The sequence below is a fragment of the Lithobates pipiens genome, unplaced genomic scaffold (assembly GCF_037356315.1).
Source record: "Lithobates pipiens isolate NorthernLeopardFrog02 unplaced genomic scaffold, aLitPip1_a1.2 Scaffold_70, whole genome shotgun sequence".
Taxonomy (NCBI): Eukaryota; Metazoa; Chordata; class Amphibia; order Anura; family Ranidae; genus Lithobates; species Lithobates pipiens.
The window spans coordinates 381622-404659 of NW_027507893.1; the positions used below are offsets into that span (position 1 = coordinate 381622).

The window sequence follows — 23038 nt, forward strand, 5'->3', positions numbered from 1 at the left end:
TTTATAATATGAGGCCTCCCCGAACTGTACGATAATGTTGTGTGCTGCCATGATAGAATTAAGGGGATCGGAGAGAGTCAAAATGACGTCATCTGCAAACAATGAAAGTTTGTGATGAGTTGTCTGGGAGACAATGCCCTTCACTGTCATCTGTTTTCTAATGGTTTCGGCAAAGGGCTCCATTACTAAAGCAAAAATGATGGGGGATAACGGGCAACCTTGCCTAGTGCCGTTTGAGATAATGAATTTTTTGGAAAACATTCCTTCAGAGTACACATAGGCAGATGGGGAAGAGTATAAGGCTAGTATGGCCTGATGAATGCGTCCTACCAATCCAAATTTTTTCAGAACTTCAGTCAGATAACCCCAATGTATTCTATCGAAGGCCTTCTCTGCATCCAGGGAGAGGAGCAGAGAAGGCCTTCCCAATTTTTCAGCCGAGTAAATTAGATTTATTAATCTTCTAGTTGCATCATTAGCCTGTCGGCCTAGCACAAAGCCAACCTGATCATGGTTGACAAGACCCGGCAACAATCTCACCAACCTACCAGCAATCAGTTTCGCATATATTTTGATATCTACGTTCAATAAAGATATCGGTCTGTAACTTTGTGGAAGTGTGGGGTCCTTACCCTCTTTTGGTAACGTAATAATGGATGCCGTAAGCATCTCGCTTGGAAAGGAGGCAGCGGACATTGCGGCCCCAAAGATCTGTTGCATGTGCGGAGATAATTCTACTTGGAATAGTTGATAGTACTCAGCCGAGTAACCATCCGGGCCCGGCGCTTTATTGTGGGGCATACTGCCAATAATTTTTTGAATTTCTGTAATCGTACAAGGCGCGTTCAACACTTCTAAATCACTTTGAGATATTTTAGGCAAATTTAGTGAATTCAAAAAATCCGAAATCGATCGCTCGGATGGCTGGAACGTATCCGGGTCATCCTTGAGATTATACAGAGATTCATAATAGTCGCTAAAAGCGTCCGCGATTTCTTTAGGGTTGTGCACTGTACGCTTCGTAATGGGATTAACCATGCAGCCGATTTTTTGTTGTACTAACCTTTCTCGAAGCTGGTCCGCTAGCAGTTTCCCCGCCTTGTTGCTATACCTGTAGCTATGAGCTTTAAAAAAACGAAGGCGGTTCTCCTGCTGCGAGACCAGCATTGCACGCAATTCTTGTCGCACCGCAAACAGGTCTTCCCTAATTTTTGGTGTTGTGTTTTGTTTGTTTAAAGACTCCAAAGTCTCTATTTTCTCTAGTAGACCATTGAGCCTTTCTGTCTGCTGCCTCCTAACCTTAGCACTTAACTGAATCAATAAGCCCCTCATATACACCTTGTGCGTATTCCAAAGGGAAAAGGGATCCGACACCGACGGAGCATTTATCTGGAAAAATTCTGCTAATGCCGTCTTTAGGTAGTTCGCGTTCTCAGGCTGGGAAATGACAGAAACCTAATTTCACCACCTGTTAGCTCTCGTCGTGGCGCCACGATCCCCCACCCTAATTGAAATTGGCGCATGGTCTGACCAAGTTATTGTATGTATCTCAGATTTAACAATTTTTTGCAGTAAAAAATTGTCAACATGAAACCTGTCAATGTGTGAATAAGAATGGTGTACACTGGAAAAAAACGTATAGTCCATTTCCGACGCGTGTTGGCACCGCCACACGTCAAAGAGGTCCCCGGATGAAAATTTTTTTGAGATGTTTGGCCTCCGTGATTTGCGGATGTGCGGGTTGGAAACATCTAACTCGCTGTGCATAACAGCATTAAAATCCCCACATATAATCACATGACCCTTTTTCATGGTTGATACTTTTTTTCAAAATTTTTTGTAGGAAGCCACTCTGGTTGGAATTTGGGAGATAAACATTTACTAGAGTGTATGTCACGCGGGCAATTTCGCAAATAAGAATAATGAAGCGACCCAACCTTCCATAAGACGAAAAGGAATAGTATTCTTAACTGCTATGATCACTCCAGCTTTCTTCTTTGGGCCATTAGCCAAAAACACCTGTGGAAATTTGCGATTAGAAAATGAGGGGTGGTTCCCCGCCATGAAATGAGATTCCTGAAAACAAATTATGTCACTGTGCAGACTGGACGCCTCTTTCCATGCCATTTGGCGTTTAAAGGGGCTTTTAAGCCCTTTAACATTAAGTGAAGAAATGGTAAAAGTCATATTGAATGAAATCAGGCCCAGCCTCCAACACCTAATGAGTCAGAGTGGTTACACCTATAAAAAGGTTAGGCCCGGTCTCCTCAAGGAAAGTAAAAGAAGCAAGCGAAGCAATTCAAAACTTTACCCTCGATTATATGCGTAGAAAATACCTTCAGCAGTAATCTGTGAAAGGTTAGTCACTGGATAAAAAAAAACAAAAATACAAAAAAGAATAGAAAAGGAAGAAAGTAAAAAGTAGCGATTCCCTAGGGAATCTGTGCTGGCAATAAGCCGCTAGCTCTTGGGGGTAGAAGTGAGTGTCTGTGAAGACAACAGATCGGAGGAGAGATAACACTCTTCAAAAAAGCAAAGAAAAACGAACATCAAAAACAACGGAACAAAATTAAACTCGTTGGAACATGTCCTGAGCGTAAAGGCGAATGAAGTATTACCGTCAAGCTATGCCCTCAGCCGGTTTCAGCATCTGAACTTGTTCGGGTAGAGAGAGGCGATTCCGTTCTTGTTGGACCAGCGGTTTGTGGTGAGAGAAGTTGCCACTCTTCCAGAAGGCGAATACCCTCTGCGACCTTAGCCACGATATGCGACTTCCCTTCGAATGTAATTAGCAGCTTGGCCGGATATATCCATCTGTATGGGATTCGATGGTTATTGAGAGGTTTCGTTATGGTAACCAATTGTCTACGCTGTTGCATAGTGTACGCCGAAAAGTCGGCGAAAAAAGACAGTTCTTTAAACTCAGGAGGTAATTCCTCCCTTCTTCTTGTCACTCGAACGAAAGTCTCTTTGATATGATAGAAATGAATCCGTACGATCGTATCTCTGGGCAGGTGCGATGGAATGCTCTTCGGTCTGGGCAATCTATGAATGCGATCCACCACTAACTCTTCCACAGGAGTGTCTGGAAGTGCAGCTTTCATTAGATTGATAAAAAACTCCTGCAGCTCCTGAAGTTGACCTGTTTCTGGTATCCCACGGATTCTAATATTATTGCGCCTTGAGCGGTCCTCGAGGTCCGCTAATTTCGCTTTAATGGCCGCCATGTCCTCTTCTCTATCATTGTGTGCATCCACAAGCTCATTAAAGGTTTGGGCAAATTCCCCCATTTTCGTTTCAACATGGGACACTCTGCTAGTTACTGCATGCACCTCAGATTTAAACTGCTGAGTGATAGCCAGTATATCTGCATGCAAGGTTGACCTTAGTGAAACTAACATGTCCTTTAAAGTAGTGTCCAGAACAGGTTGATTTAATGTGGGAAATTCAGTAATAGAGTCCTGTAACTCTCTTGTATCATCCATGGAAGAATTAAGAGCACTCACCTCCCCTGTGTCACTTAAACGCTCCTCTGTTCTTTGCTCACTTTTCGCTGGACTGGTAGATGCAGAGGAGGAGGCAGAGTGTGATGCCTGTAGCGCTGCTTGTGGAACACCATGATCTGTGTGTCGAGCCTTCCATTCCCGCTGTGACTGCTGGCCTCGTGCGCCGCCGTCATCTTGGGTAGGCCTCTGTCGCGGCTGGACAAAGAAATCCAGCATTTTGCCCGGTTTTGTAAGACCTTTTCTTTTCCGCAATGGCATCAGGGAAGTTGCCCGCGGGTACTGGCAAAAATTTTGCCGAAAACGAGGGCTGGAGACGCTATTATTCGCCTTATTTGCTCAGGGTACAGCGGAGCTACTCACTCACACGTCCATCCGCTCCGCTCGTCGGCCACGCCCCTGAACATTTTGTTTAAGCTGTATGTCTCAGTTGCGCTCAGTCATTGATATCCTTAACAGACTTCATAGCGTAGGTATGGACATGGTACTTTTAATTGATGATTTAGAGTCAATTGGGTTGTCTTCAGTCTGTTATCAGTGGAATGTGGCAGCACTTCCTACACCAGCAAAGAGTGTATATTTATGCTCTAGATTAGAAGGTATTTTGGATGCCTGTCCTTCACTTAATCAGTTGAACGTAAGCTTTGAGCTTGCTCATGGCAATGAATTGTATCTCACATAACGTTCAAGGTTTTAACTCACCTTTGAAGAGACAAAAGGCCTGATATCATTATAAGCATAATAATAATATAATAATAATAATAATAATAATAATAATAAGCAACTCAAGGCTCAAATATTATTGACTCAGGAGACTCACTTCTCTGAATCCTCCCACCCTCTATTTTTCCATTAAGCATTCCCCTAATCTTTCTACACACTTCATTCCTCGAAGAGTAGGGATGCTGCCATATTTCTACACGCTTCCTTACCTATGGAAGTCCATCAGCTATACAAAGATAACGAAAGTTGTTTTGTTATAATCAAAGGTGTCATCCATAATCGTGAGCTTATTGTTGCTAGCAGTGACTCCTCCATCTCCTTCTTCACCTCCTTTTTTAAAATACCGTATTTATCGGCGTATAACATGCGCCAGCGTATAACACGCAAACCAAGTTAAGGAGGGAATTTACAAGAAAAAAACGTTTAGGCGGGAAGTTTTATCAGTGTAATTTGCAGCCTTCCATTGCAGCCTTGTCAGTCATTTGCAGCCTTGTCAGTCATTTGCAGCTTTCCATTGCAGCCTTGTCAGTCACTTGCAGCCTTGCATTTAGCCTTGTCAGTCACTTGCAGCCTTACATTTAGCCTTGTCAGTCACTTGCAGCCTTACATTTAGCCTTATCAGTCATTTGCAGTCTTGTCTGTGGCTTTGCCATTTAAAAATGGTGCCGCCGAGATACAGAACGGATGTCCTGTGTATCTTGGCGGCGCTCGGTAGTTCTCGGCCGCTCTCGGTGGCTTTCGGCTATTTCCGGCCGCACTCGGCTGTTCTCAGCTATTTTTGGCCGTTCTCGGCTATTTTCAACCACACTCGGTGGCTTTCAGCTTTCTGAAAGCTGCCGAAAATGGCCAAGTGCGGCCAAAAATACCCCGAAGCCACAGAAAGCGTCAGAAAGGGTTATGTGGGGGATCGGCGTATAACACGCACCCCCAATTTCCCCCGGATTTTAGGGGGAAAAAAGTGCATGTTATACACCGATAAATATGGTACTTGCAAAATAGCAATCCCCTCATATGATTATAGGTGGGGAATTTAACATGGTAGCAAACCCCACACTTGATAGGAGTACATCTACCACTCGTTCTAAAGCTTTTCCTAAATCCCTCTCACATAAACTTCACTATAAGGAGTACACATTTTTCTGTCATCCCTATAATAGCTATGCCAGACTAGATTGTATTCTATCCACTCCAATTATTCTAGCAAACCCACCTACTGCTTCCATATATAATTGTGTATGGTCTGAACACCACATGACCTCCTTTACCACTAAATTTATCAAACTAGCCCCTACACCATTTATTTGGAGACTTAATGAGGCACTTCTTTTGAATGTGGAGATTGAAACGGGGGTGTCCCAACCTATAGATAATTATTTTGCATTAAATGCCCTCCCAGAGACCCCCATCTCCACAGTGTGGGTGGCCCATAAGACAGTGCTGAGAGGTAAGCTCATTAGTTTAGCGACTGCTCGTAACAAAGCTAATAAGCAAAAAATAGTATTGCTCACAGACGAGCTGGACAAACTGTATAAAAATTCCATAGCCCTTAATTTGGAGTCCACCAGACTCACTATTGAGAAACGTCTTGAATTGGATCATTGCTCTCGGCTAGAGAAGGCTTTGAGATGGTACAAGGCAAGGTTTTTATTGCATAGTCACTCCTCTTCAACTATGTTTGCTGGAAAACTTAACCAGTCTCTCTGCCCTCCACATGTCTATGAATGTACCACTCCTTCTGGGGTGCCTACATCTCACCCACAGGACGTCTTAAAGATTTAAAAAACATTCTATTCATTTTTCGGGGGCGTGGCCTGCTGCGGACCAGGATGGAAGCCTGAAGCCTGCACTCCTGATCCATGGCCATATTCCAGCAACCTGCCACAACTTTACACCCTGCTCCTTGCCTCCACAGAGCAGGGAAGACTCAGAAACACCTCAGGGCATGACAAGGTGGCGATACAACCCACCAGCCCCACTCTGTCTGACAGATTTTTATCTACCATCGGCCATGCAGTCTCATCAAGATGGTGCTGCCCTCGGCAACACAAGGCATTCAGGCCCAGCTTCCACCTCGGAAGCCTCTTCTCCACTGCCACAGCACACTGCTGATCCACCAATGCTGAACAGGAGAGACAGCATGGACACTCTTCCTCCCCCAGATGATGCCATCACAGGACGGACAGGGGTAAGAGGCTACCTCCCCTGTTAACTCCCCCAACAAGGAGCCCCAAGCTAAGAAGCAGCTATGGTCCTCAGTAGTGGCAGGTACACAGAACACTCAGCAGGGCCCCTCTCTAGCAGCTATCCCTGTCACTGACAATACAGTCACAGAAGCAATGTTAAAATCAATGCTTCTTACATTACAACAGGATTTGCAGAGAGTTGCAACATTCCATGTCCCAGATCCATGACAGGATTGATTGTCTGAAGAAAAGAACAGATGCGTTAGAGGAAAATTTGCAGGACTATTCTAAGTCACTCAATGAGCTCCTAGACGCACATGATCACCATGCAGAAGAAATCCACAGTATCAAAATGAAGCTTGCGGATTTAGAAGATCGCTCTAGGCGAAACAACATCAAATTTAGTGGCATTCCCAGAGTCGATCAAGCCGAACGAATTAACCCCTTACCTGCAACAACTTATCACCTCTTTGCTCCCGCGCATTAATGTCCGTGAATCGCTCATAGACAGAGCTCATAGAACTGCAAAACCGTCACACCTCTCAGATGACGTCCCTAGAGATGTTCTGGCCCGGATTAATTTTTTCCACGTTAAGGAACAAATGCTAATCACCGCCAGAACAATCAAACCTCTCCCAGCTCCCTATACCAACCTAAAGCTCTTCACTGATTTATCTCCAGCAACGATGGAAATGCGCAGAGCTTTTAGCCCCATTACTTCTATCCTCCAACAGAAGAAAATTATCTACAGATGGGGCTTTACAACGAAGCTGCTGGTTTCGCTACAGCACCAAATGGTGCCAATCCTTATGCCAAAAGACGGGTACAAAAAACTGTATATACCCCCTGGGGATGCAGGACAAAATAACTCCCCCCGCGCTCCTCCTAACTCAGCAAAGGCGACCTAAAATACTCTGGGAAAGCGTTTATTAATGCCCACCTCAGTTCCCTCAGCTACCTCAATCTAGCCTGGATAAGGCCTATATTTACCACCCTTTATCACCCCCTAGGTTAAAGTGTGCTAAGCACACTGGTTTTGTGTTACTGTTGTTGCTACTACAGCCTACTTAAGCATTAGTCAACATTTGTTGTATCTGCATAATTGTTTTATTTTTCTGTTAAACTTTTTTATTTTGGACAGCATTCCTTGTACTATCATTTGTTAGCCTGTGCAACCACTGCATTTTTGACACCTGTTGCTCTCAAAGACAATAGTCTCTTTCCATCTCTGTACTTTACCTCGCCCTCTTTCCCACTATGGCCCTTACTCTAACCTCCATAAATGTAAAAGGCCTAAACTCACCTTTCAAACGAAATTTGCTCTGGAAAGAAGCCCTCTTACTATAGTTAATATTTATGCTCCTAATACAGCCCGTAAATTTTTTTACACAGCCCTCTTTGCCAAACTAGAACCTTACAAATCCTCGCCCTTGATAATCTGTGGAGACTTTAATGAAGTTGTCTACCCAGACCTAGACACCTCAAACACAACAGGTCGTAGGACCTCTGCACTCTCTGCCCTACTCAAAAGAGAAGATCTATTCAATTCATGGAGATGCCTTCATGATATGGAAGAGACTACACCTTCTTCTCTCCCCCTCACCTCTCTTATTCTCGGATAGACATTTTTGTCACAGATAAATACCTTCTCCAATCCATTACTGATGCCAAAATTGGAACAATTTTCTGGTCCAACCATGCACCGGTCATGATCAAACTAGCCCCTCTTTCCCAGAATGCCAGACACACAATTTGGAGACTGAACACCTCTCTTCTCAACATTCCCAAATTTGAGACCCAAATAAAATCCGAGATTGAGAATTATTTTCAGTATAATGTAGGTTCTGTAACTGATCATGGTATTACCTGGAACGCCCACAAAGCCTGCCTATGAAGTCTATTCATTAAACTGTGTGCCCAAGCCAAAAATAATCAATCCCTCATCACAGAGACCCTCCTAAACCAAATTCGAACTCTAGAAACAAGTAACAAAACATCTCCCTCAAAAGCCAGATATTCAGAACTAAAATTGCTTAGATACCAACTTAGTGATCATCTTAAAAAATTTTTTTACTATTACATTAAACGGCTTAAATTATGAACATATACCTCCGCCAATAAACCTGGTGCCTTCAAGGCTAAACAACTTAGGAGACAGCTCTCCAATAAAAAAAATCCCTTTCTTACAAGCTCCATAGGCAAGCGCATAACTAACCCGCTAGATATAGCAAATTAATGTAGTAGTTTTTATGCCAAACTTTACAACCTCACCAAGACAGGACCTTCCCCCCTCCCAAGCAAATAGCTGTCGAGCAGTTTCTATCCTCTATATCTCTGCCTTCTATTTCCCAAGAACAACTCAACATCCTTGCAGAACCTTTCTAAACCACGGAGATCCACGCGCTTATTAAAGAGCTCCCCCATCACAAAGCCCCAGGCCCTGATGGACTCCCCAATGAATATTACAAACGATTTCCCGACCTCCTAGTGCCTCACCTCTGCAAAATATATAACCAATTCGCGAGTACTGGTAATATCCCCAAAGAGTCCCTAGATGCATTAATAGTCACCATCCCTAAACCAGGAAAACCCACTGATATCCCCGACAACTTCAGACCAATTTCGCTCCTCAACACAGATACTAAACTTTATGCTAAACTCCTTGCACAACGCCTCGCCACGATTATTCCCCTAATTATACACCAAGACTAAGTTGGCTTCGTGCCAGGTAGACAAGCCACAGATGGCACTAGGCAATTCATTGACTTAATTCAATGGGTGGAGCATAATCAAACGCCTCCTCTCTTCCTTTCATTGGACGCAGAGAAGGCGTTCGATAGAGTCTATTGGCCCTATATGGAGGCAGTTCTCCATAAATTTGGAATATCAGGTACCTTCCTATCAGCCATACTCGGTCTATATGCTCAACCATCTGCATGAGTATGGACCTCCGGAGTTGTATCCACACCATTTAAAATCACCAACGGCACCAGACAAGGCTGACCCCTATCGCCCCTTATATTCGCAATCGTGATGGAACCGCTAGCGCAAGCAATCAGATCTGAACCTTTAATTTCAGGCATAACAATTGGAAGAACCGATCACAAAATTGGCCTCTATGCTGATGACGTTATTGTTGCCCTAACGAACCCTAGGGTCTCCCTCCCTGCAGTCCAAGGAATCTTAGACTCATTCAGTAAGATATCCCTGTACAAAATAAATCATAGTAAATCGCTCATGCTCAACTTGGGATTGGATCATCCAACAAAACAATTCATTTCCACCAATTTTCCCTTTGCTTGGGCCCCAAACGCCTTCTTATCTTACTTGGGAATCTAGTTAACGTTCCCCAGCCAAATCTTGCTCAGAACCAATTTAGAAGACCTCGTGGGCAGACTGGCATGATTAACGAGGGAACTGAGCCATGTTCCAGCCTCTTGGGCTGGAAGGATCGCCCAGTCCAAAATTTTATACCACTTATTTTATACCTGTTTTGTACAATTCCTCTCCCATTGGTACAAAACCAAATAAGGAAACTTCAAGGAATTAATAACTTTATATGGCAACAGCAACGCCCTAGGATCATAAAAGCCATGCTTGTCACCCCTGTCCAACAAGGAGGTCTGGGTGCCCCAGACATTCAAGCATATTATCGCGCAACAATCCTAGATCAGCTAAAAACTTGGTGGTCGGGCCAGCAACAAACAACGTGGAAACAAATAGAAACTACAGCACTCAAGGCAGACCCCAAACTAGTTCTTGCCGCAATATGGATTAACCCGAACCCTAAGCATAATTTTCTAGACACTATCACCTGCTCACTCAGGGTATGGTCTGCACTCTCACAAACTGAGGCAAGCATTTTAACGGATGTCTTACCAGCACTTCCTATTGAATCGCTAGCCCTCCTAGCACCTGACCTACCCCTTCAGGAATGGTCAAAGGCCGGGGTCTCTAACTTGGCAATGCTTATCTCCCTATCAGGCCTGTACCCCTTCTCCCATCTTCAACAACAGTTCAGTCTATCCCCCAAAACCTTTTTTCTCTATCTTCGGATAAGATCCCTCCTCTTCAAACTGCAGTGGTCGACAACAGACTCCCTCTCAAAAGCTCTACTAAAGTTTTACAACAACCGGGACTCTAGTGAAAGGAATTTCCCTTGCTTACAAGTTGATCACTATACCAGCCCCGGATCTCCTAACCTCAGCCATCCATTATTGGACACCACACGAGGACCAGCCATCCCCAGAATCCCTATGGCTGAGGGCTCTCTCACTTCCTCTACGGCTATCTCATTGTATCACCCATTGGGAATCGCTGTAGAAACTGTTTCACAGATGGTATCTTACTCCAGAAAGACTTGCAAAGATTTACCCGTCCTCTTCCCCCAAATGTTGGAGGGGATGCGATGACAATGGATCTCTAGTCCACATCTGGTGGGATTGCCCTGCCATCAAAAAATTTGGGGGGAAAGTTGAGCGACTAATTCAATCTTTATGCGCAGCAACTTTCCCGATATCCCCCTTAGCCCTTTTACACACAGTCGGAGATTCCGATGGAATGTTTCCTATCGGACTGTCTTGTCGGATATTCCGACCGTGTGTGGTCTGCATCGGACTGTTTCCGTCGGAATATCTGACGGACCAACTTTTCCAACTTGCCGGTAAAATTTTCCAACAAAATTCTCCGATCGGACATACTCCAATCATGTGTAGCCTACTCCGACAGACAAAGTGCAATGCATGCTCAGATCAAATTCCTAGACCAAAGCTATTGGCTACTAGCCTGAACGTAGTCCCGTCCTAACGAAATAACATCATCACGTTATGTACAATCGGATTTTCCGACAACTTAGTCCGACCGTGTGTATGCAACATCACTTCCGGACCTCTTCCGGAATTAATGCGTTGGAATAACTCTGACGGATTTGGTTGTCGGAATCTCCGACCGTGTGTACAAGGGCTTAGACCTACTCCTAGGCCTGTCCATCCCCTCCTGGCCCTAACAGGAGCAAACACTGGTGACTCGCATCTTAATTGCTGCCCGCCTGGCAACTGCAAGACACTGGAAGTCAACCCAGGGCCCTCTCTTAAAGGACGCAATCCAGCTACTCAACCGACACTTCCAAATGGAATATTCGTTTGCAAGAGCTAACCATTCCACAACTTCCTTCATTGAGCTCTGGAAGCAGTGGATTGCCGACCCTAGAAGCACTCTGGGAGGCAGCTCTTTCACCTTACCATCCCCTAAAGTTGGATTACCCCAGAAGGTCCTTACTATTTTGGGTAACAAACAAACCCCCTAACCCAATCATAATCACTTTGCCTTTACTCTGGCTTATCATCAGCACAACTCCCTGCTCCCGGAACAACGCTCTCCCTGGAGTGCCACCTCCACTACTAGGACACAGGTGATTTAATTTGTTGACTGTTCACTTTTAGCAGTAAGTGTTCTAGGATATGCAAAATTGTTTATCTGTACTTTTTACTTGTTATACACATTGTGCTAGGGTATGCCCAATTGGCGCTGTTTTATGAAACCACCTTTTCTTATTGAATTAATAAAAAAGTTAAAAAATTTTTATTCATCTTTTCTGGCTCCTCCCCAAACTGGACCTTCAGCTGAAGGCCTTGCTTGGTTTAACTCTATTCCAATCCCCACTCTTACCACCTCGCGATTAGACTCACTTAATTCTCCTATTACTCAATCAGAGGTGATGAATGTCATTAAGGCGCTAAAAACAGGATCGGCTCCTGGTCCTGATGGATTCTCCACCTTATATTACAGAAAATTTTCCTATCAACTATCCCCCAGAATGTTTTTTTTTTTGTCCTGCATGGTTATGGTTTTTCTGAGGAAATACTGTTAGCAAACATGTTGCTCATCCCCAAACCGAATAAGGACCACACCAATCCTCAGAATTTTAGGCCCATATCGGTTATTAACAATGACCTAAAGATTTTCAGTAGGATTTTAGCTGATAGACTAGTGGCAGTGATATCCTCTTTGGTCTCTCCTTATCAGTCAGGGTGTATTTCCCACCAGCCTTATCACAGACAATATCCGCCTGGCCACTGATATTATCCAGGACGCAAACCTTTTCTCTGAAAAAATGTTAATGCTAAGCCTGAACATCCACAAGGCATTTGACAGTGTGTCTTGGAGCTAGGTGTCTCTCCTTTTATAGCATTATGGATTTCAGGGAGAATTCTTACAGGCCTATCAAGCTCTATATCAGAACCCCAGGATGCGGGTTAAAATCCTGGGTTGTAGCTCTGAATTTTTCCAGCTCGGTAGGGGCACTAGGCAGGGGTGTCCACTGTCCCCACTGATTTTTGCTCTGGCTATTGAACCCCTAGCCATAGCAATATTACAACATCCAGATATTTTGTAGGTTATAACAAAGGCTCCTTGACTTATAAAATTCTGCATGTATGCAGATGACGAGCTGCTATTTCTTACCAACCCCATGGTCACATTGCCAAATCATGTTCAAACCCTTTCATTATTTGCCAATATTTTGGGCCTTTCTGTGAATGTGTCAAAATCTATTGCTCTCCCTGAAGGGTTTGCCCCTGCCTAGCTGAAGAATCTAAAGAGATCTTTTTCCTTCACATGAGCTAAATTATCACTTTCTTATTTGTGTATAAAACCCCCATAAAATGTATTATTTGACAATAATGTACCTCCTATGATTACTAAACTAAAACAGTTACTTAAAGTGGTTATAAAACCTTACAAACCACTTTGACCTACAGGTAAGATTAAGGCTTACCTGTAGGTCCAAGAAATATCTCCTAAACCTACACGGTTTAGGAGATATTTACTAAAAGACAGGCACTGCTGTCTATAGCGCACGCACCGTAGACAACATCGCGATATGCCGTTAGTGGCGGTTCCCGTACGCAGGCCTGGAGCAGCGACACCCGGAAGAAGATGGACGCTCTGTACTACAGGGGACCGCGGTGACCTCACTGGTTCCTGTGTCAGGTAAGTGACACATGCGATGCATAGTAGCCCATTATGCTTTACCTTTGCAGGGAGACAAAGAGGAAGTAAACCTATCAGGGAATAACGGCAATCAAGATGACGATCCTCCCTAAATTGTTATACTTATTTTGGGCCCTTCTTATTATGATATCTAAATCCTATCTCCTTAAACTCCAAGCATATGTTAATAGATTCATTTGGAATGAAAAACCCCCAAGATATTCTAGGGAGCTGCTGTATCGTTCCACTCGACTAGGTGGTCTGGGAGTCCCTCAAGTGTGGCTGTATTATATCGCCAGCAGATTCACACAACTGACCCAATGGAATATCAAAAATCCACATGTCCCAGGGGTTAGATTTGAGCAAGAATCAATCATCCTGTTCTGCCTTCTGGGACTACTGTGGTCTTAATCTAATCTAAATCCCATGCCTTAGAATTGAATTCTCTGAACCTGGTGGTAGCGCATGCACGATACTATGGGATCTTTATAAATTGAAATTATCACAAATCTAAAAACCCTCACAAGTGCCTTCTTTCTGGGTTATCCTAGGCTTCCCACAGCCTTTGGTGATCTGGATGCTTATCATTGGGGGATAACCCAGGGTTTGAACTCACTGAATGATTTTCAGCAGGACTCAAAGTTTATTTCATTCTCCCAGTTGCAGTCTCAAAAAAATATCCCAGAAAAGGGAATTCTATCATTATCTCCAAATCCACCATTTTAATCAGACACACTACTCGGTAATCCCATCGGATTCGCACACCTCTTTTGAATCCATTTGCCAGACTGCCCCTAAGTAGGTGACAGCCCCAAATTAAGACACATGGCCATTTGGGAGCATGAGTTAAATTTGGAGTATGATTTACAGGACTGGGAATTAAACTGGCAGAATATGCATAAGTGCACTAAATCCCTTACCATACGGAAAACAGTGATTACATTTTTTACTCGCTGGTACTATACTCCCTCATGTTTACATACAACTTACCCCCAGGCCTCCTCATCTTGATTTTGGGGCTGTGCTCTCCTGGGTTCCTGTTTACACATGTTCTGGGAATGTGAAGCTCTGCAACCTACTTGGAGAAGGGTTCTAGAGTTGATAGATAAGCTGGCGGGGAGGCACGTAGCTCTAACGCATATTCACTGTCTTTTATTTGGAAAAATCACAGATATTCTGAAACACCTAATGAAACTCATACACACTATTTGTATTGCACTGCAATAGGCAATTGCCCTTAACTGGAAGTCTAATACAGTCCCATTTACGCAAGTGATCTTTCGTGTTGATCAGATAATGTTGACCGAAAAAATATTTCATACACTGCATGACTCAATCCCTACCTATGACGCTATGTAACCCATGGTTCATTTATTGTCATCAAGAATGACCTGAGCTAACGTTTTCTTTACTATTTTGTTGGATTTACTGATTCTGGTTATAGTTTTGTTTTGTATATCATATATTGTATTTGTATTATCCTACCAAGGACTTTTAGCTGAACATTACATGATTATACATTTTGATGTTCTATGCATGACTATGTATTATTAAATTTAAGCTTTATGGAACTGCTTTTACGATAAGATAGTTTATATCTCAAATCATTCTGTACTGTAAACCTTTTTATCTCAATAAATACACTTAGTAATAAAAAAAACGTATATACTTTAGAAAGATATGGAAGTTATACTCCCAATTTTAAACAGCTAAACTCTAATTGGACACTCTGGATTTGCCTTGTGCCATAATCTTTCTAGCTAAACCAAGTATAAAGTATCAAAAACCTATTTTTTTCTGTAATACCAATGATTTCCTGAAAGTAAGCAATGCCTTGCTTGGAATCTCTGTTATAAAGAAAACCTGATACATGAGCTTTTTTATCTGCCTCTTTGTAAAGCCGTACAGGTGCAGTCAGCGGTCTGATATACCACATTCCTAGCAAGCAATGTATGGGTTCCTTAAAGCTTGCACCTTGAAACATGACACCGATTGACAATTCTTGTTTGGGGATTAGGACCACTCAATTTTGGGTAAACTTGAGCAGGCAAGTTATTATTGTTATTAACGATTTATATAGCGCCAACAGTTTACACAGCGCTTTACAATGTATGGGGAGACAACACAATTACAGTACAATACAAAAGGTACAGGAGGGCCCTGCTCATAAAGGGAGGGGGTGGGGGTACAAAAGGTAATAGCTGCAGAGAATGATTTGATGGGGGCGGCTCGGGGACAGTTAGGTGGGTGTGGGAAATTCCTGAAGTTACCCCTAGAATGCTGTGAGGAAAATGTTTTCATATTCTTTTTATATATTTATTTTATACCATATGTGATATATAAAAATTTGCTGTGTGTCTGTTCTCTCACCTCACCTAGACCTCATAGTAGTGGCAGCATGTGGTGGTCAATGTTGGTGATTCTGTTTCTTCCTACTAACTTCCCATTGCATAATATGAATCAAGGTTACAGTCATTTCATGGAACACACAGGGTCTTAGCTCTAAACAAAGAAGGGCCCATGTGTTTGACTACATAAGAGAACATATCCCTCAAATTCTCTCTCTCCAAGATACAAACCTAATGGATTGTTAGATGCTTTCATGCTACATATTCCTGCAATTCGAGGAATGGTGTTTATTTTTATATACTAAAATCTAGAATTTACACCTTTTGATTCTAAAGGCCACTATATCTTTATATACTAACACATAACACTACTCTTACTGACATTGATGTGTCTTCTTATACATGTCCCCCATTCAGTATTTACTGAAACAAAAATAAGTATTTGCCGTTCCTTATATGCCCCATATATGACTTTAATTTAGATTGATTAAGACCTTTCCAATCATAAACTGACTTTTTTACTGCTTAACTGTAAGCATATATTTTCACAGTTATGTGGCATCAGAATAATCCTGGGTTTCTTGCCAATCCAAAAAATATAGAGCATTATCCTACATTGATACATTGATATTGCATTCTCCAACATCAATAACCCACCATGGGTTGTTGAAATCTTGTTGTCGTTGTCTGATCATTGACCAGCAAACTATACTTAAAGTGGATGCAAACCCTCGCACATATACCCAGTGAAGTGAACAGCCTTAGATGATGCAAAGAGATGAAACAAATCTCCCCACTTATGTTTTACAGGCATATATGGTGTCTTCGGGTTTATATATTCTTTAGAAACTGCATATGTTACAGATTTTCTCTTCCTGGTCAGCATTGTGTGTGGATTATTGGCATACAGACAAGACAGGTGATTGGAGAAAAGGCACCCCCCCATAGGCGAAGGAAGGAATGTGCAGAGCTGTGTTGGGACAAGACAAGCTGTCTGCTAATCTATTTATAGCAATCTCCCACAACACAAATTTCAGGCTGGTTTTATCTTGGTTAATGAAGAACTTGTCAGAAGTCATCAGGGTAATAATAGAGCAACAAAACAGTAGAAAGACACAAGACTTAGTGTTTTGGAGAGAGATAAGAAAACACTACAGATATATGTGCTTAGGTCAAATTTTACAAATCAGGTTAACATCAAGTTTAAACTATATAAATATAAATGAGATTCTATGCGTGGGTAAAAAATATACAGCTGCTAGAACAAAAATTCTGATACCAAATATCTATACAATAAAACAAAAAAGTGAAAACATACCATATATTGTGGAATTTTTACAGTGATTCAATATTTGTCATGCAGGCGGTCCCCGGATTAAAAACAAGATAGGGTCTATAGATTTGTTTTTAAGTTGAATTTGTATGCAAGATGGAACAGGTACATTTATTAAGTGTAGCTCCAGCCAAAAAAATATTTTTTATGTTTTTGGGATAACATAGGGAAGAATTAATACCCCTGTAACATTTGTTTTGCTGTCTGTGCCCCTGTTCAAAAGAGGTCACCTCATTCTCTGTCCCTGTGACAATTGGATTTAGAAAATTTTGGGTTGTTGTCAAAACCAGGATTGGTGATAAAGCTTCAGTAGAGACACCTTTTCCCCATCATAACTCTTACAGCAGTGAATTCCCCTTCCTATGGGTAGATTTCCTCACTTCCTGTGGTCTCCCTCCGTTTGAAAGTAGGAGTCATTTGTAAGTTGGATGTTTCTAACCCGGGGACCACCTGTATTTGAAAAGCATATTTTCTTTCAAATATTTTTTCATTTATTTTTAGCATTTTCTTTCAAAGTACTGTTAAATCACACCTATTGTAACACTGTGTTCTTTTTAATTGTATTTGATTTACAGTGCTGAAGCTGCTGAAAATGGCAACAGGCATGAGGGCTTTACTGGACACTGTCGTACAAGCACTGCCTCAGGTAATGATAAACCTGATTTCTCTGGCAGGGGTTATGATGTCATTAAAATCAGTTGTGGTCAATGAAGCTGTAGACAGAAGAGTGATAATTGCACACTGTGCTTGTTCGTAAAGATGGCCATACACAAATACAAAAATTAAAGGTCATCAAAAAATACCCTTAATTGGTGGCCCTGTCAACCCCTTCACACAACCCTCCCCCCATGTTGCTTATTTAAAAATAAAGGGATCTGGGATGCATCCCTGTTCAGGTATTTTGACAGTTAAGGCAAGGTTGCTCTCAAAAACAATTACATAGTTAAATAGTTAGTCAGGTTGAAAAAGGACACAAGTCCATCTAGTTTAACCAATAAAAAAAAACAAAAAAACAACCATACAATCCCATATTACACAATCCTTTATCCACAGTTGATCCAGAGGAAGGTGAAAAACCCCAGCAAAACCTGATCCAATTTGCTACAGCAGGTGAAACAATTTCTTCCTGATCCATGAGAGGTAATCAGATATTCCGCTCCTCCCCAATGAAATCAATGGGGCAGTGCTGCGATACAGCCAGCAAAAGACCGCTCCGGCGGCATTTTGCGGGCAGATTTAACCCCCTTTCAGCCACTAGCAGATATTCCGCTCCTCCCCAATGAAATCAATGGGGCAGTGCTGCGATACAGCCAGCAAAAGACCGCTCCGGCGGCATTTTGCGGGCAGATTTAACCCCCTTTCAGCCACTAGCAGGGGGTTAAAACCGCTCCGCTAGTGGCCAAATAGAGCCGCTAAAACAACGGTAATGCGGCTCTAAAAATGCATTACAGCATTACTGCCGACGCCCGGGCGGCTCGGTGTGAAAGCCCTCTAAATGTTAGTATCCAGTTATATTTTGTACATTTAGAAAAGAATTCCAGCCTTTTTGTAAAGCAATCTACTGATCTGGCCAGAACCACCTCTGGTGGAAAATTATTCCACTTTTTCACAGCTCTTACTGTGGAGAAACCTTTTCATATTTAGAGATAAAAACTCTTTTCCTCTAGACGTAGTGCCCTTTTGTCCTCTGTGATGACCTTACATTGAATAACTCAACACCAAGTTCACTATATGGACCACTTATGTATCTGTACATGTTTATCATATCCCCCTTAATCTCCTCTTCTCAAGAGAGAATACATTCAGTTCCTCTAATCTATCCCCATAGCTGAGCTCTTCCATGCCTCTTATCAGTTTGGCTGTCCCTCTCTGCACTTTCTCCAGTTCCCCAACATCCTTTTTGAGAACTGGTGCCCAAAACTGAACTGCATATTCCAGATGAGGTCTTATTAATGATTTAATTTAACAGGGGCAAAATGATATCTCGCTCTCTGGTGTACGTACCTCTCTTAATACAAGAAACGACTTTGCTCACTTTGGAAACTGCAGCTTGACATTGCATGCTATTATTAAGCTTATGATCTAACAAAACCCTCAGATCCTACTCCACTATGGATTCCCCCAGTTGTACTTCCCCTAGTATGTATGATGCATGCATCTTCTTAGCCCCCACGTGAATAACGTTACATTTATCAACAATAAACCTCATTTGCCACAGTCACCCAAATAAATAGTGCCGTAAGGTCAGCTTCTAAGTTGGAGACATCCTGTAAGGACATTATTCCACTGCAATAGCTTGGTGTCATCTGCAAACACTGACATTGAACTTTTAATCCCAGACCCAATATAATTTATAAAGATAATAAAAAGTAAGGGTCCCAACACTGAACCTTGGGGTCCACCACTGATAACCTTAGACCATTCAGAGTAAGAATCATTAACCACTGCACCCTGAATTCTGTCTTTTAGACAGTTTTCTATCTATTTGCAAACTGATCTTTACAAGTCTGTAGACTTTACTATACACATTAGTCATGTGTGGGGAACTGTGTCAAACGCTTTTGCAAAATCCAAATATATTACACCCACAGCGACCCCTCTGCCGAAGGTTTTACTTACCTCTTCTTAAAAAGGAATCAGAGCAAACCAGAAAAAGCATTCAGGGCAGCAAAACACAGCCCATACTCCTGATGCTCAATAGTGAATTAAGCTCTCCAAAAAATAAGGGTTAAAGGGGAAGAAAAAAAATCATTCTCACCTCCATGCTGCAGCTGTAAGCCCTTGTACACACGGTCGGAGATTCTGACAACCAAATCCATCGGATTTTGTCTGTCGGATTTTGTCCGAAACTGTTGTATACACACGGTCAGACAAAGTTGTCGGAAAATCCGACGTGATGACGTTATTTCGTTATGACGGGACTATGTTCGCGCTAGTAGCCAATAGCTTTGGTGTAGGAATTTGATCTGAGCATGCGTGGCACTTTGTCCGATCGGAATTCTATACACATGATCGGAGTATGTCCGATCAGAGCATTTTGTCTGAAAATTTTACTGGCAAGTTGGAAAAGTTGGTCCGTCGGATACTCCGACGGAAACAGTCCGATGCAGACCACACACAGTCGGAATATCCGACAAAACGGTCCGATCGGACACATTCCGTTGGAATCTCCGACCATGTGTACAAGGGCTAAGACCGAATACACAGTGATCAAATGATCACTAATTGTTCAGTCCTCAGTCTCCAAGCATGGAGAACAGTGACTGTCAGTGCCAGGCAGGGGAGGGGACAGGCACAGCATGCTACAAGGAAGGATTGACAGTTGGGTGGATCCTAACAATATTGTTGGGATCCTTCCAGAGCCTGGTGCTGCTCTGCCCCATCAGCTAATAATGGACTATTACCTGCTCTAAATTGACTTTTGGATGACAAAATGTATTGTGTTCACGTGACCCACAAGAGAAGTAAGTCTTCAAAAGCTTTGCCATATATTTATTTAAAATAATTAGGCACAACTAAAGGGTTAGCGCCCACTTACATTTGTGCAGTATGGTTAATCCATGCATATTGTCATGCATTATGTCATGATAATATTGAAATCATGGGGACCAGGTAAGCTGGTAGACCTTGCTTTCTTTCAATAAAAATAATTGTACAGATAAATAATCAGGCTGGGTCCATTTTTTGGTGCTTTCTAAGCTACGTGAAGTTGCAAGGTTCCAAATTAAACTCTTAAGTACATAACAGGGTTGAATTATGGACTAATTACTCCTGGTCCATATCAACAAAGTACGATTAAGCTGGATGGGGAATGGCATGAATTATATATATATATATATATATATATATATATATATATATATATATATATATATATATATATATATATATATATATTGTAGTGTTATTAACTTTAAGGTAATCACAGAGGATCAGGGGGCACGCTTTACATCTGGAGAAAAGGATATTTATCCTTCAAATGTGGAAAGGTTTTCTCATAGTAAGAGCTGTAAAAATGTGGAATAGACTCCCTCGAGGGCTGGTTCTGGCCAGCTCAGTAGATTGTTTTAATAAAAGGCCTGAATTCTTTCATAAATTCACAAAATATAACTGAATGCTAATATTTATAGGTAAAATTTTACTCAGGGAATAATTGCCTCTTGGGGGATCAGGAAGGAATTGTTTCCACCGCTGGAGCAAATAGGATCATGCTTTATTGGGGTTTATTTTGCTTTCCTCTTGATCAACTGTGGGCATAAGATAGTGTATTTGGAGGTTTTACATTTTATGTGTGTGTTTTTTTGCGGTTAAACTGGATGTACTTGTGCTTTTTTTCAAACAGATTAACTATGTAACTATATAAAAAGTACAAAGTATTTTATTATATTAAATCATAAAACAAAGCTCCATAAAAATCTAACTTTTTTTTAGCAGAGTTGTACATCTCAAATGGAGAGGCAAAATTCATAGATGACTGGTGGGAATCAAATCACAAACACCCCATTAAAATAATTTCTTCACAGGATGTGTCCCAGCCAGCTTATCCTTCCATTTAAGATATACTGTAGAACTCTTCCAAAGAAATGTGTCTTGTATCAAACCCAGTATTTGCATGAGTAATATTTAGGGTGGCCAAATACCCCTCCTCCCTGCATTAAGGTCTAAACAAGGTTATCAGAGGTGGAGAAATGCCTAGGAAGATCACCCAGCCCCTTCCCCCCTTTATTTCATCTTAGATATGGGAGCAGGGCCGTTTTTAAGGCAGGACAAAAGGGGCAGCTGCCCTGGGCCCTGTCATTGTTGTGGGGCCGAAAGCAGCTGCCCGCTGCTACTAATGCAGCCCAGCTCTGCCCTATTGTTGTATAAAGATGACTCACCTGCAGACCCTGTGTTTACATGTAAATTACCGGCATGCATATGTAAATAGGGCCGGCCGATGGCATTGATATGTATATCATGCCCCCCCGCCCCCAGGTCATATCCACAGTAATCTCTAGCAACCAATCAACAAGCAGAAATCACGTGCTGCAACCTCTAGCAACTAATCAGTGAGCTGTAATGGGTGCTGTAACCTCTAGCAACCAGCCAGTGAGCGGTAATGATACACTGTAACCTCTGGCAACCAATCGCAATGGCTGCCTGATCTCATTCAGTAAACTGATTTTGAGTCTAGCTGCTATTTATTGTATGTCTCAGAGCAGGCGGAGAGCAAAACTGCATGGGGGGAGGGGGGGAGGGGGGGATGGGCCCAAGAAAAGTTGGGGGGGGGATGGGCCCAAGAAAAGTTTTGCCCAGAGTCCAATCAATATTAAAGACGGCCCTGTATGGGAGAATATCAAGGTTAGGAATGGGAAAATCTAATGTGCATATATCAAACTGTACAAAAAGCACAAATTAACTTTTTTGATTGTCTCTCAGGGATCAGGAAGGAATTGTTTTCCCCTGCTGTAGCAAATTGGAGCATGCTTTGCTGTTTTTTTTTTTTTTTTTGCCTTCCTCTGGATCAACTGTGGGTGAAGGATTGTGTTTTTATATTTTTTGGTTGAACTTGATGGACTTGTGTCTTTTTTTCAACCTGACTAACTATGTAACTATGTAAATTGAAGCAGAGATGATAACCTTTTGGCTAGGACATATACTGTGAAGAAATTCTTGTATGGGGTGTTTGTGATTCAATTCTGGCCAGTCATATATGCCTTTTGCCTCTCCATCTAAGTTGTACTACTCTGCCAAAGAAAAGTAATTTTATGGAACTTTGTTTCATGGTTGAATATAATAAATCTGGTACTTTTTATACATATTTGGTTGTTATGCCATGTAAAGGCCCGTGGGAGGTTTTCCACTGGTACAAAACTTGTAGTAGGGATTCTGGCAGCCTTGTATCAGACCCAAAAGTTGCATGGATTTTACTAGTAAGTTTAACAATTTACATGCTTGAGCAGCCTTGTACACCACAGT

The 23038-nt window shown here is 42.1% G+C and overlaps 1 protein-coding gene across 1 annotated transcript in view; it reads left to right on the forward strand.

Annotated features, from left to right (window-relative positions):
• Positions 1-23038, forward strand: part of LOC143959324 (voltage-dependent T-type calcium channel subunit alpha-1I-like) — a gene marked incomplete at its 5' end in the record, with an annotated part of 1279315 nt that overhangs the window by 294834 nt on the left and 961443 nt on the right. Inside the window, one exon of the mRNA XM_077468009.1 lies at positions 17656-17726. Within this exon, the coding sequence (XP_077324135.1) occupies positions 17656-17726 (71 nt within the window). The remainder of the gene's footprint in view (positions 1-17655; positions 17727-23038) is intronic.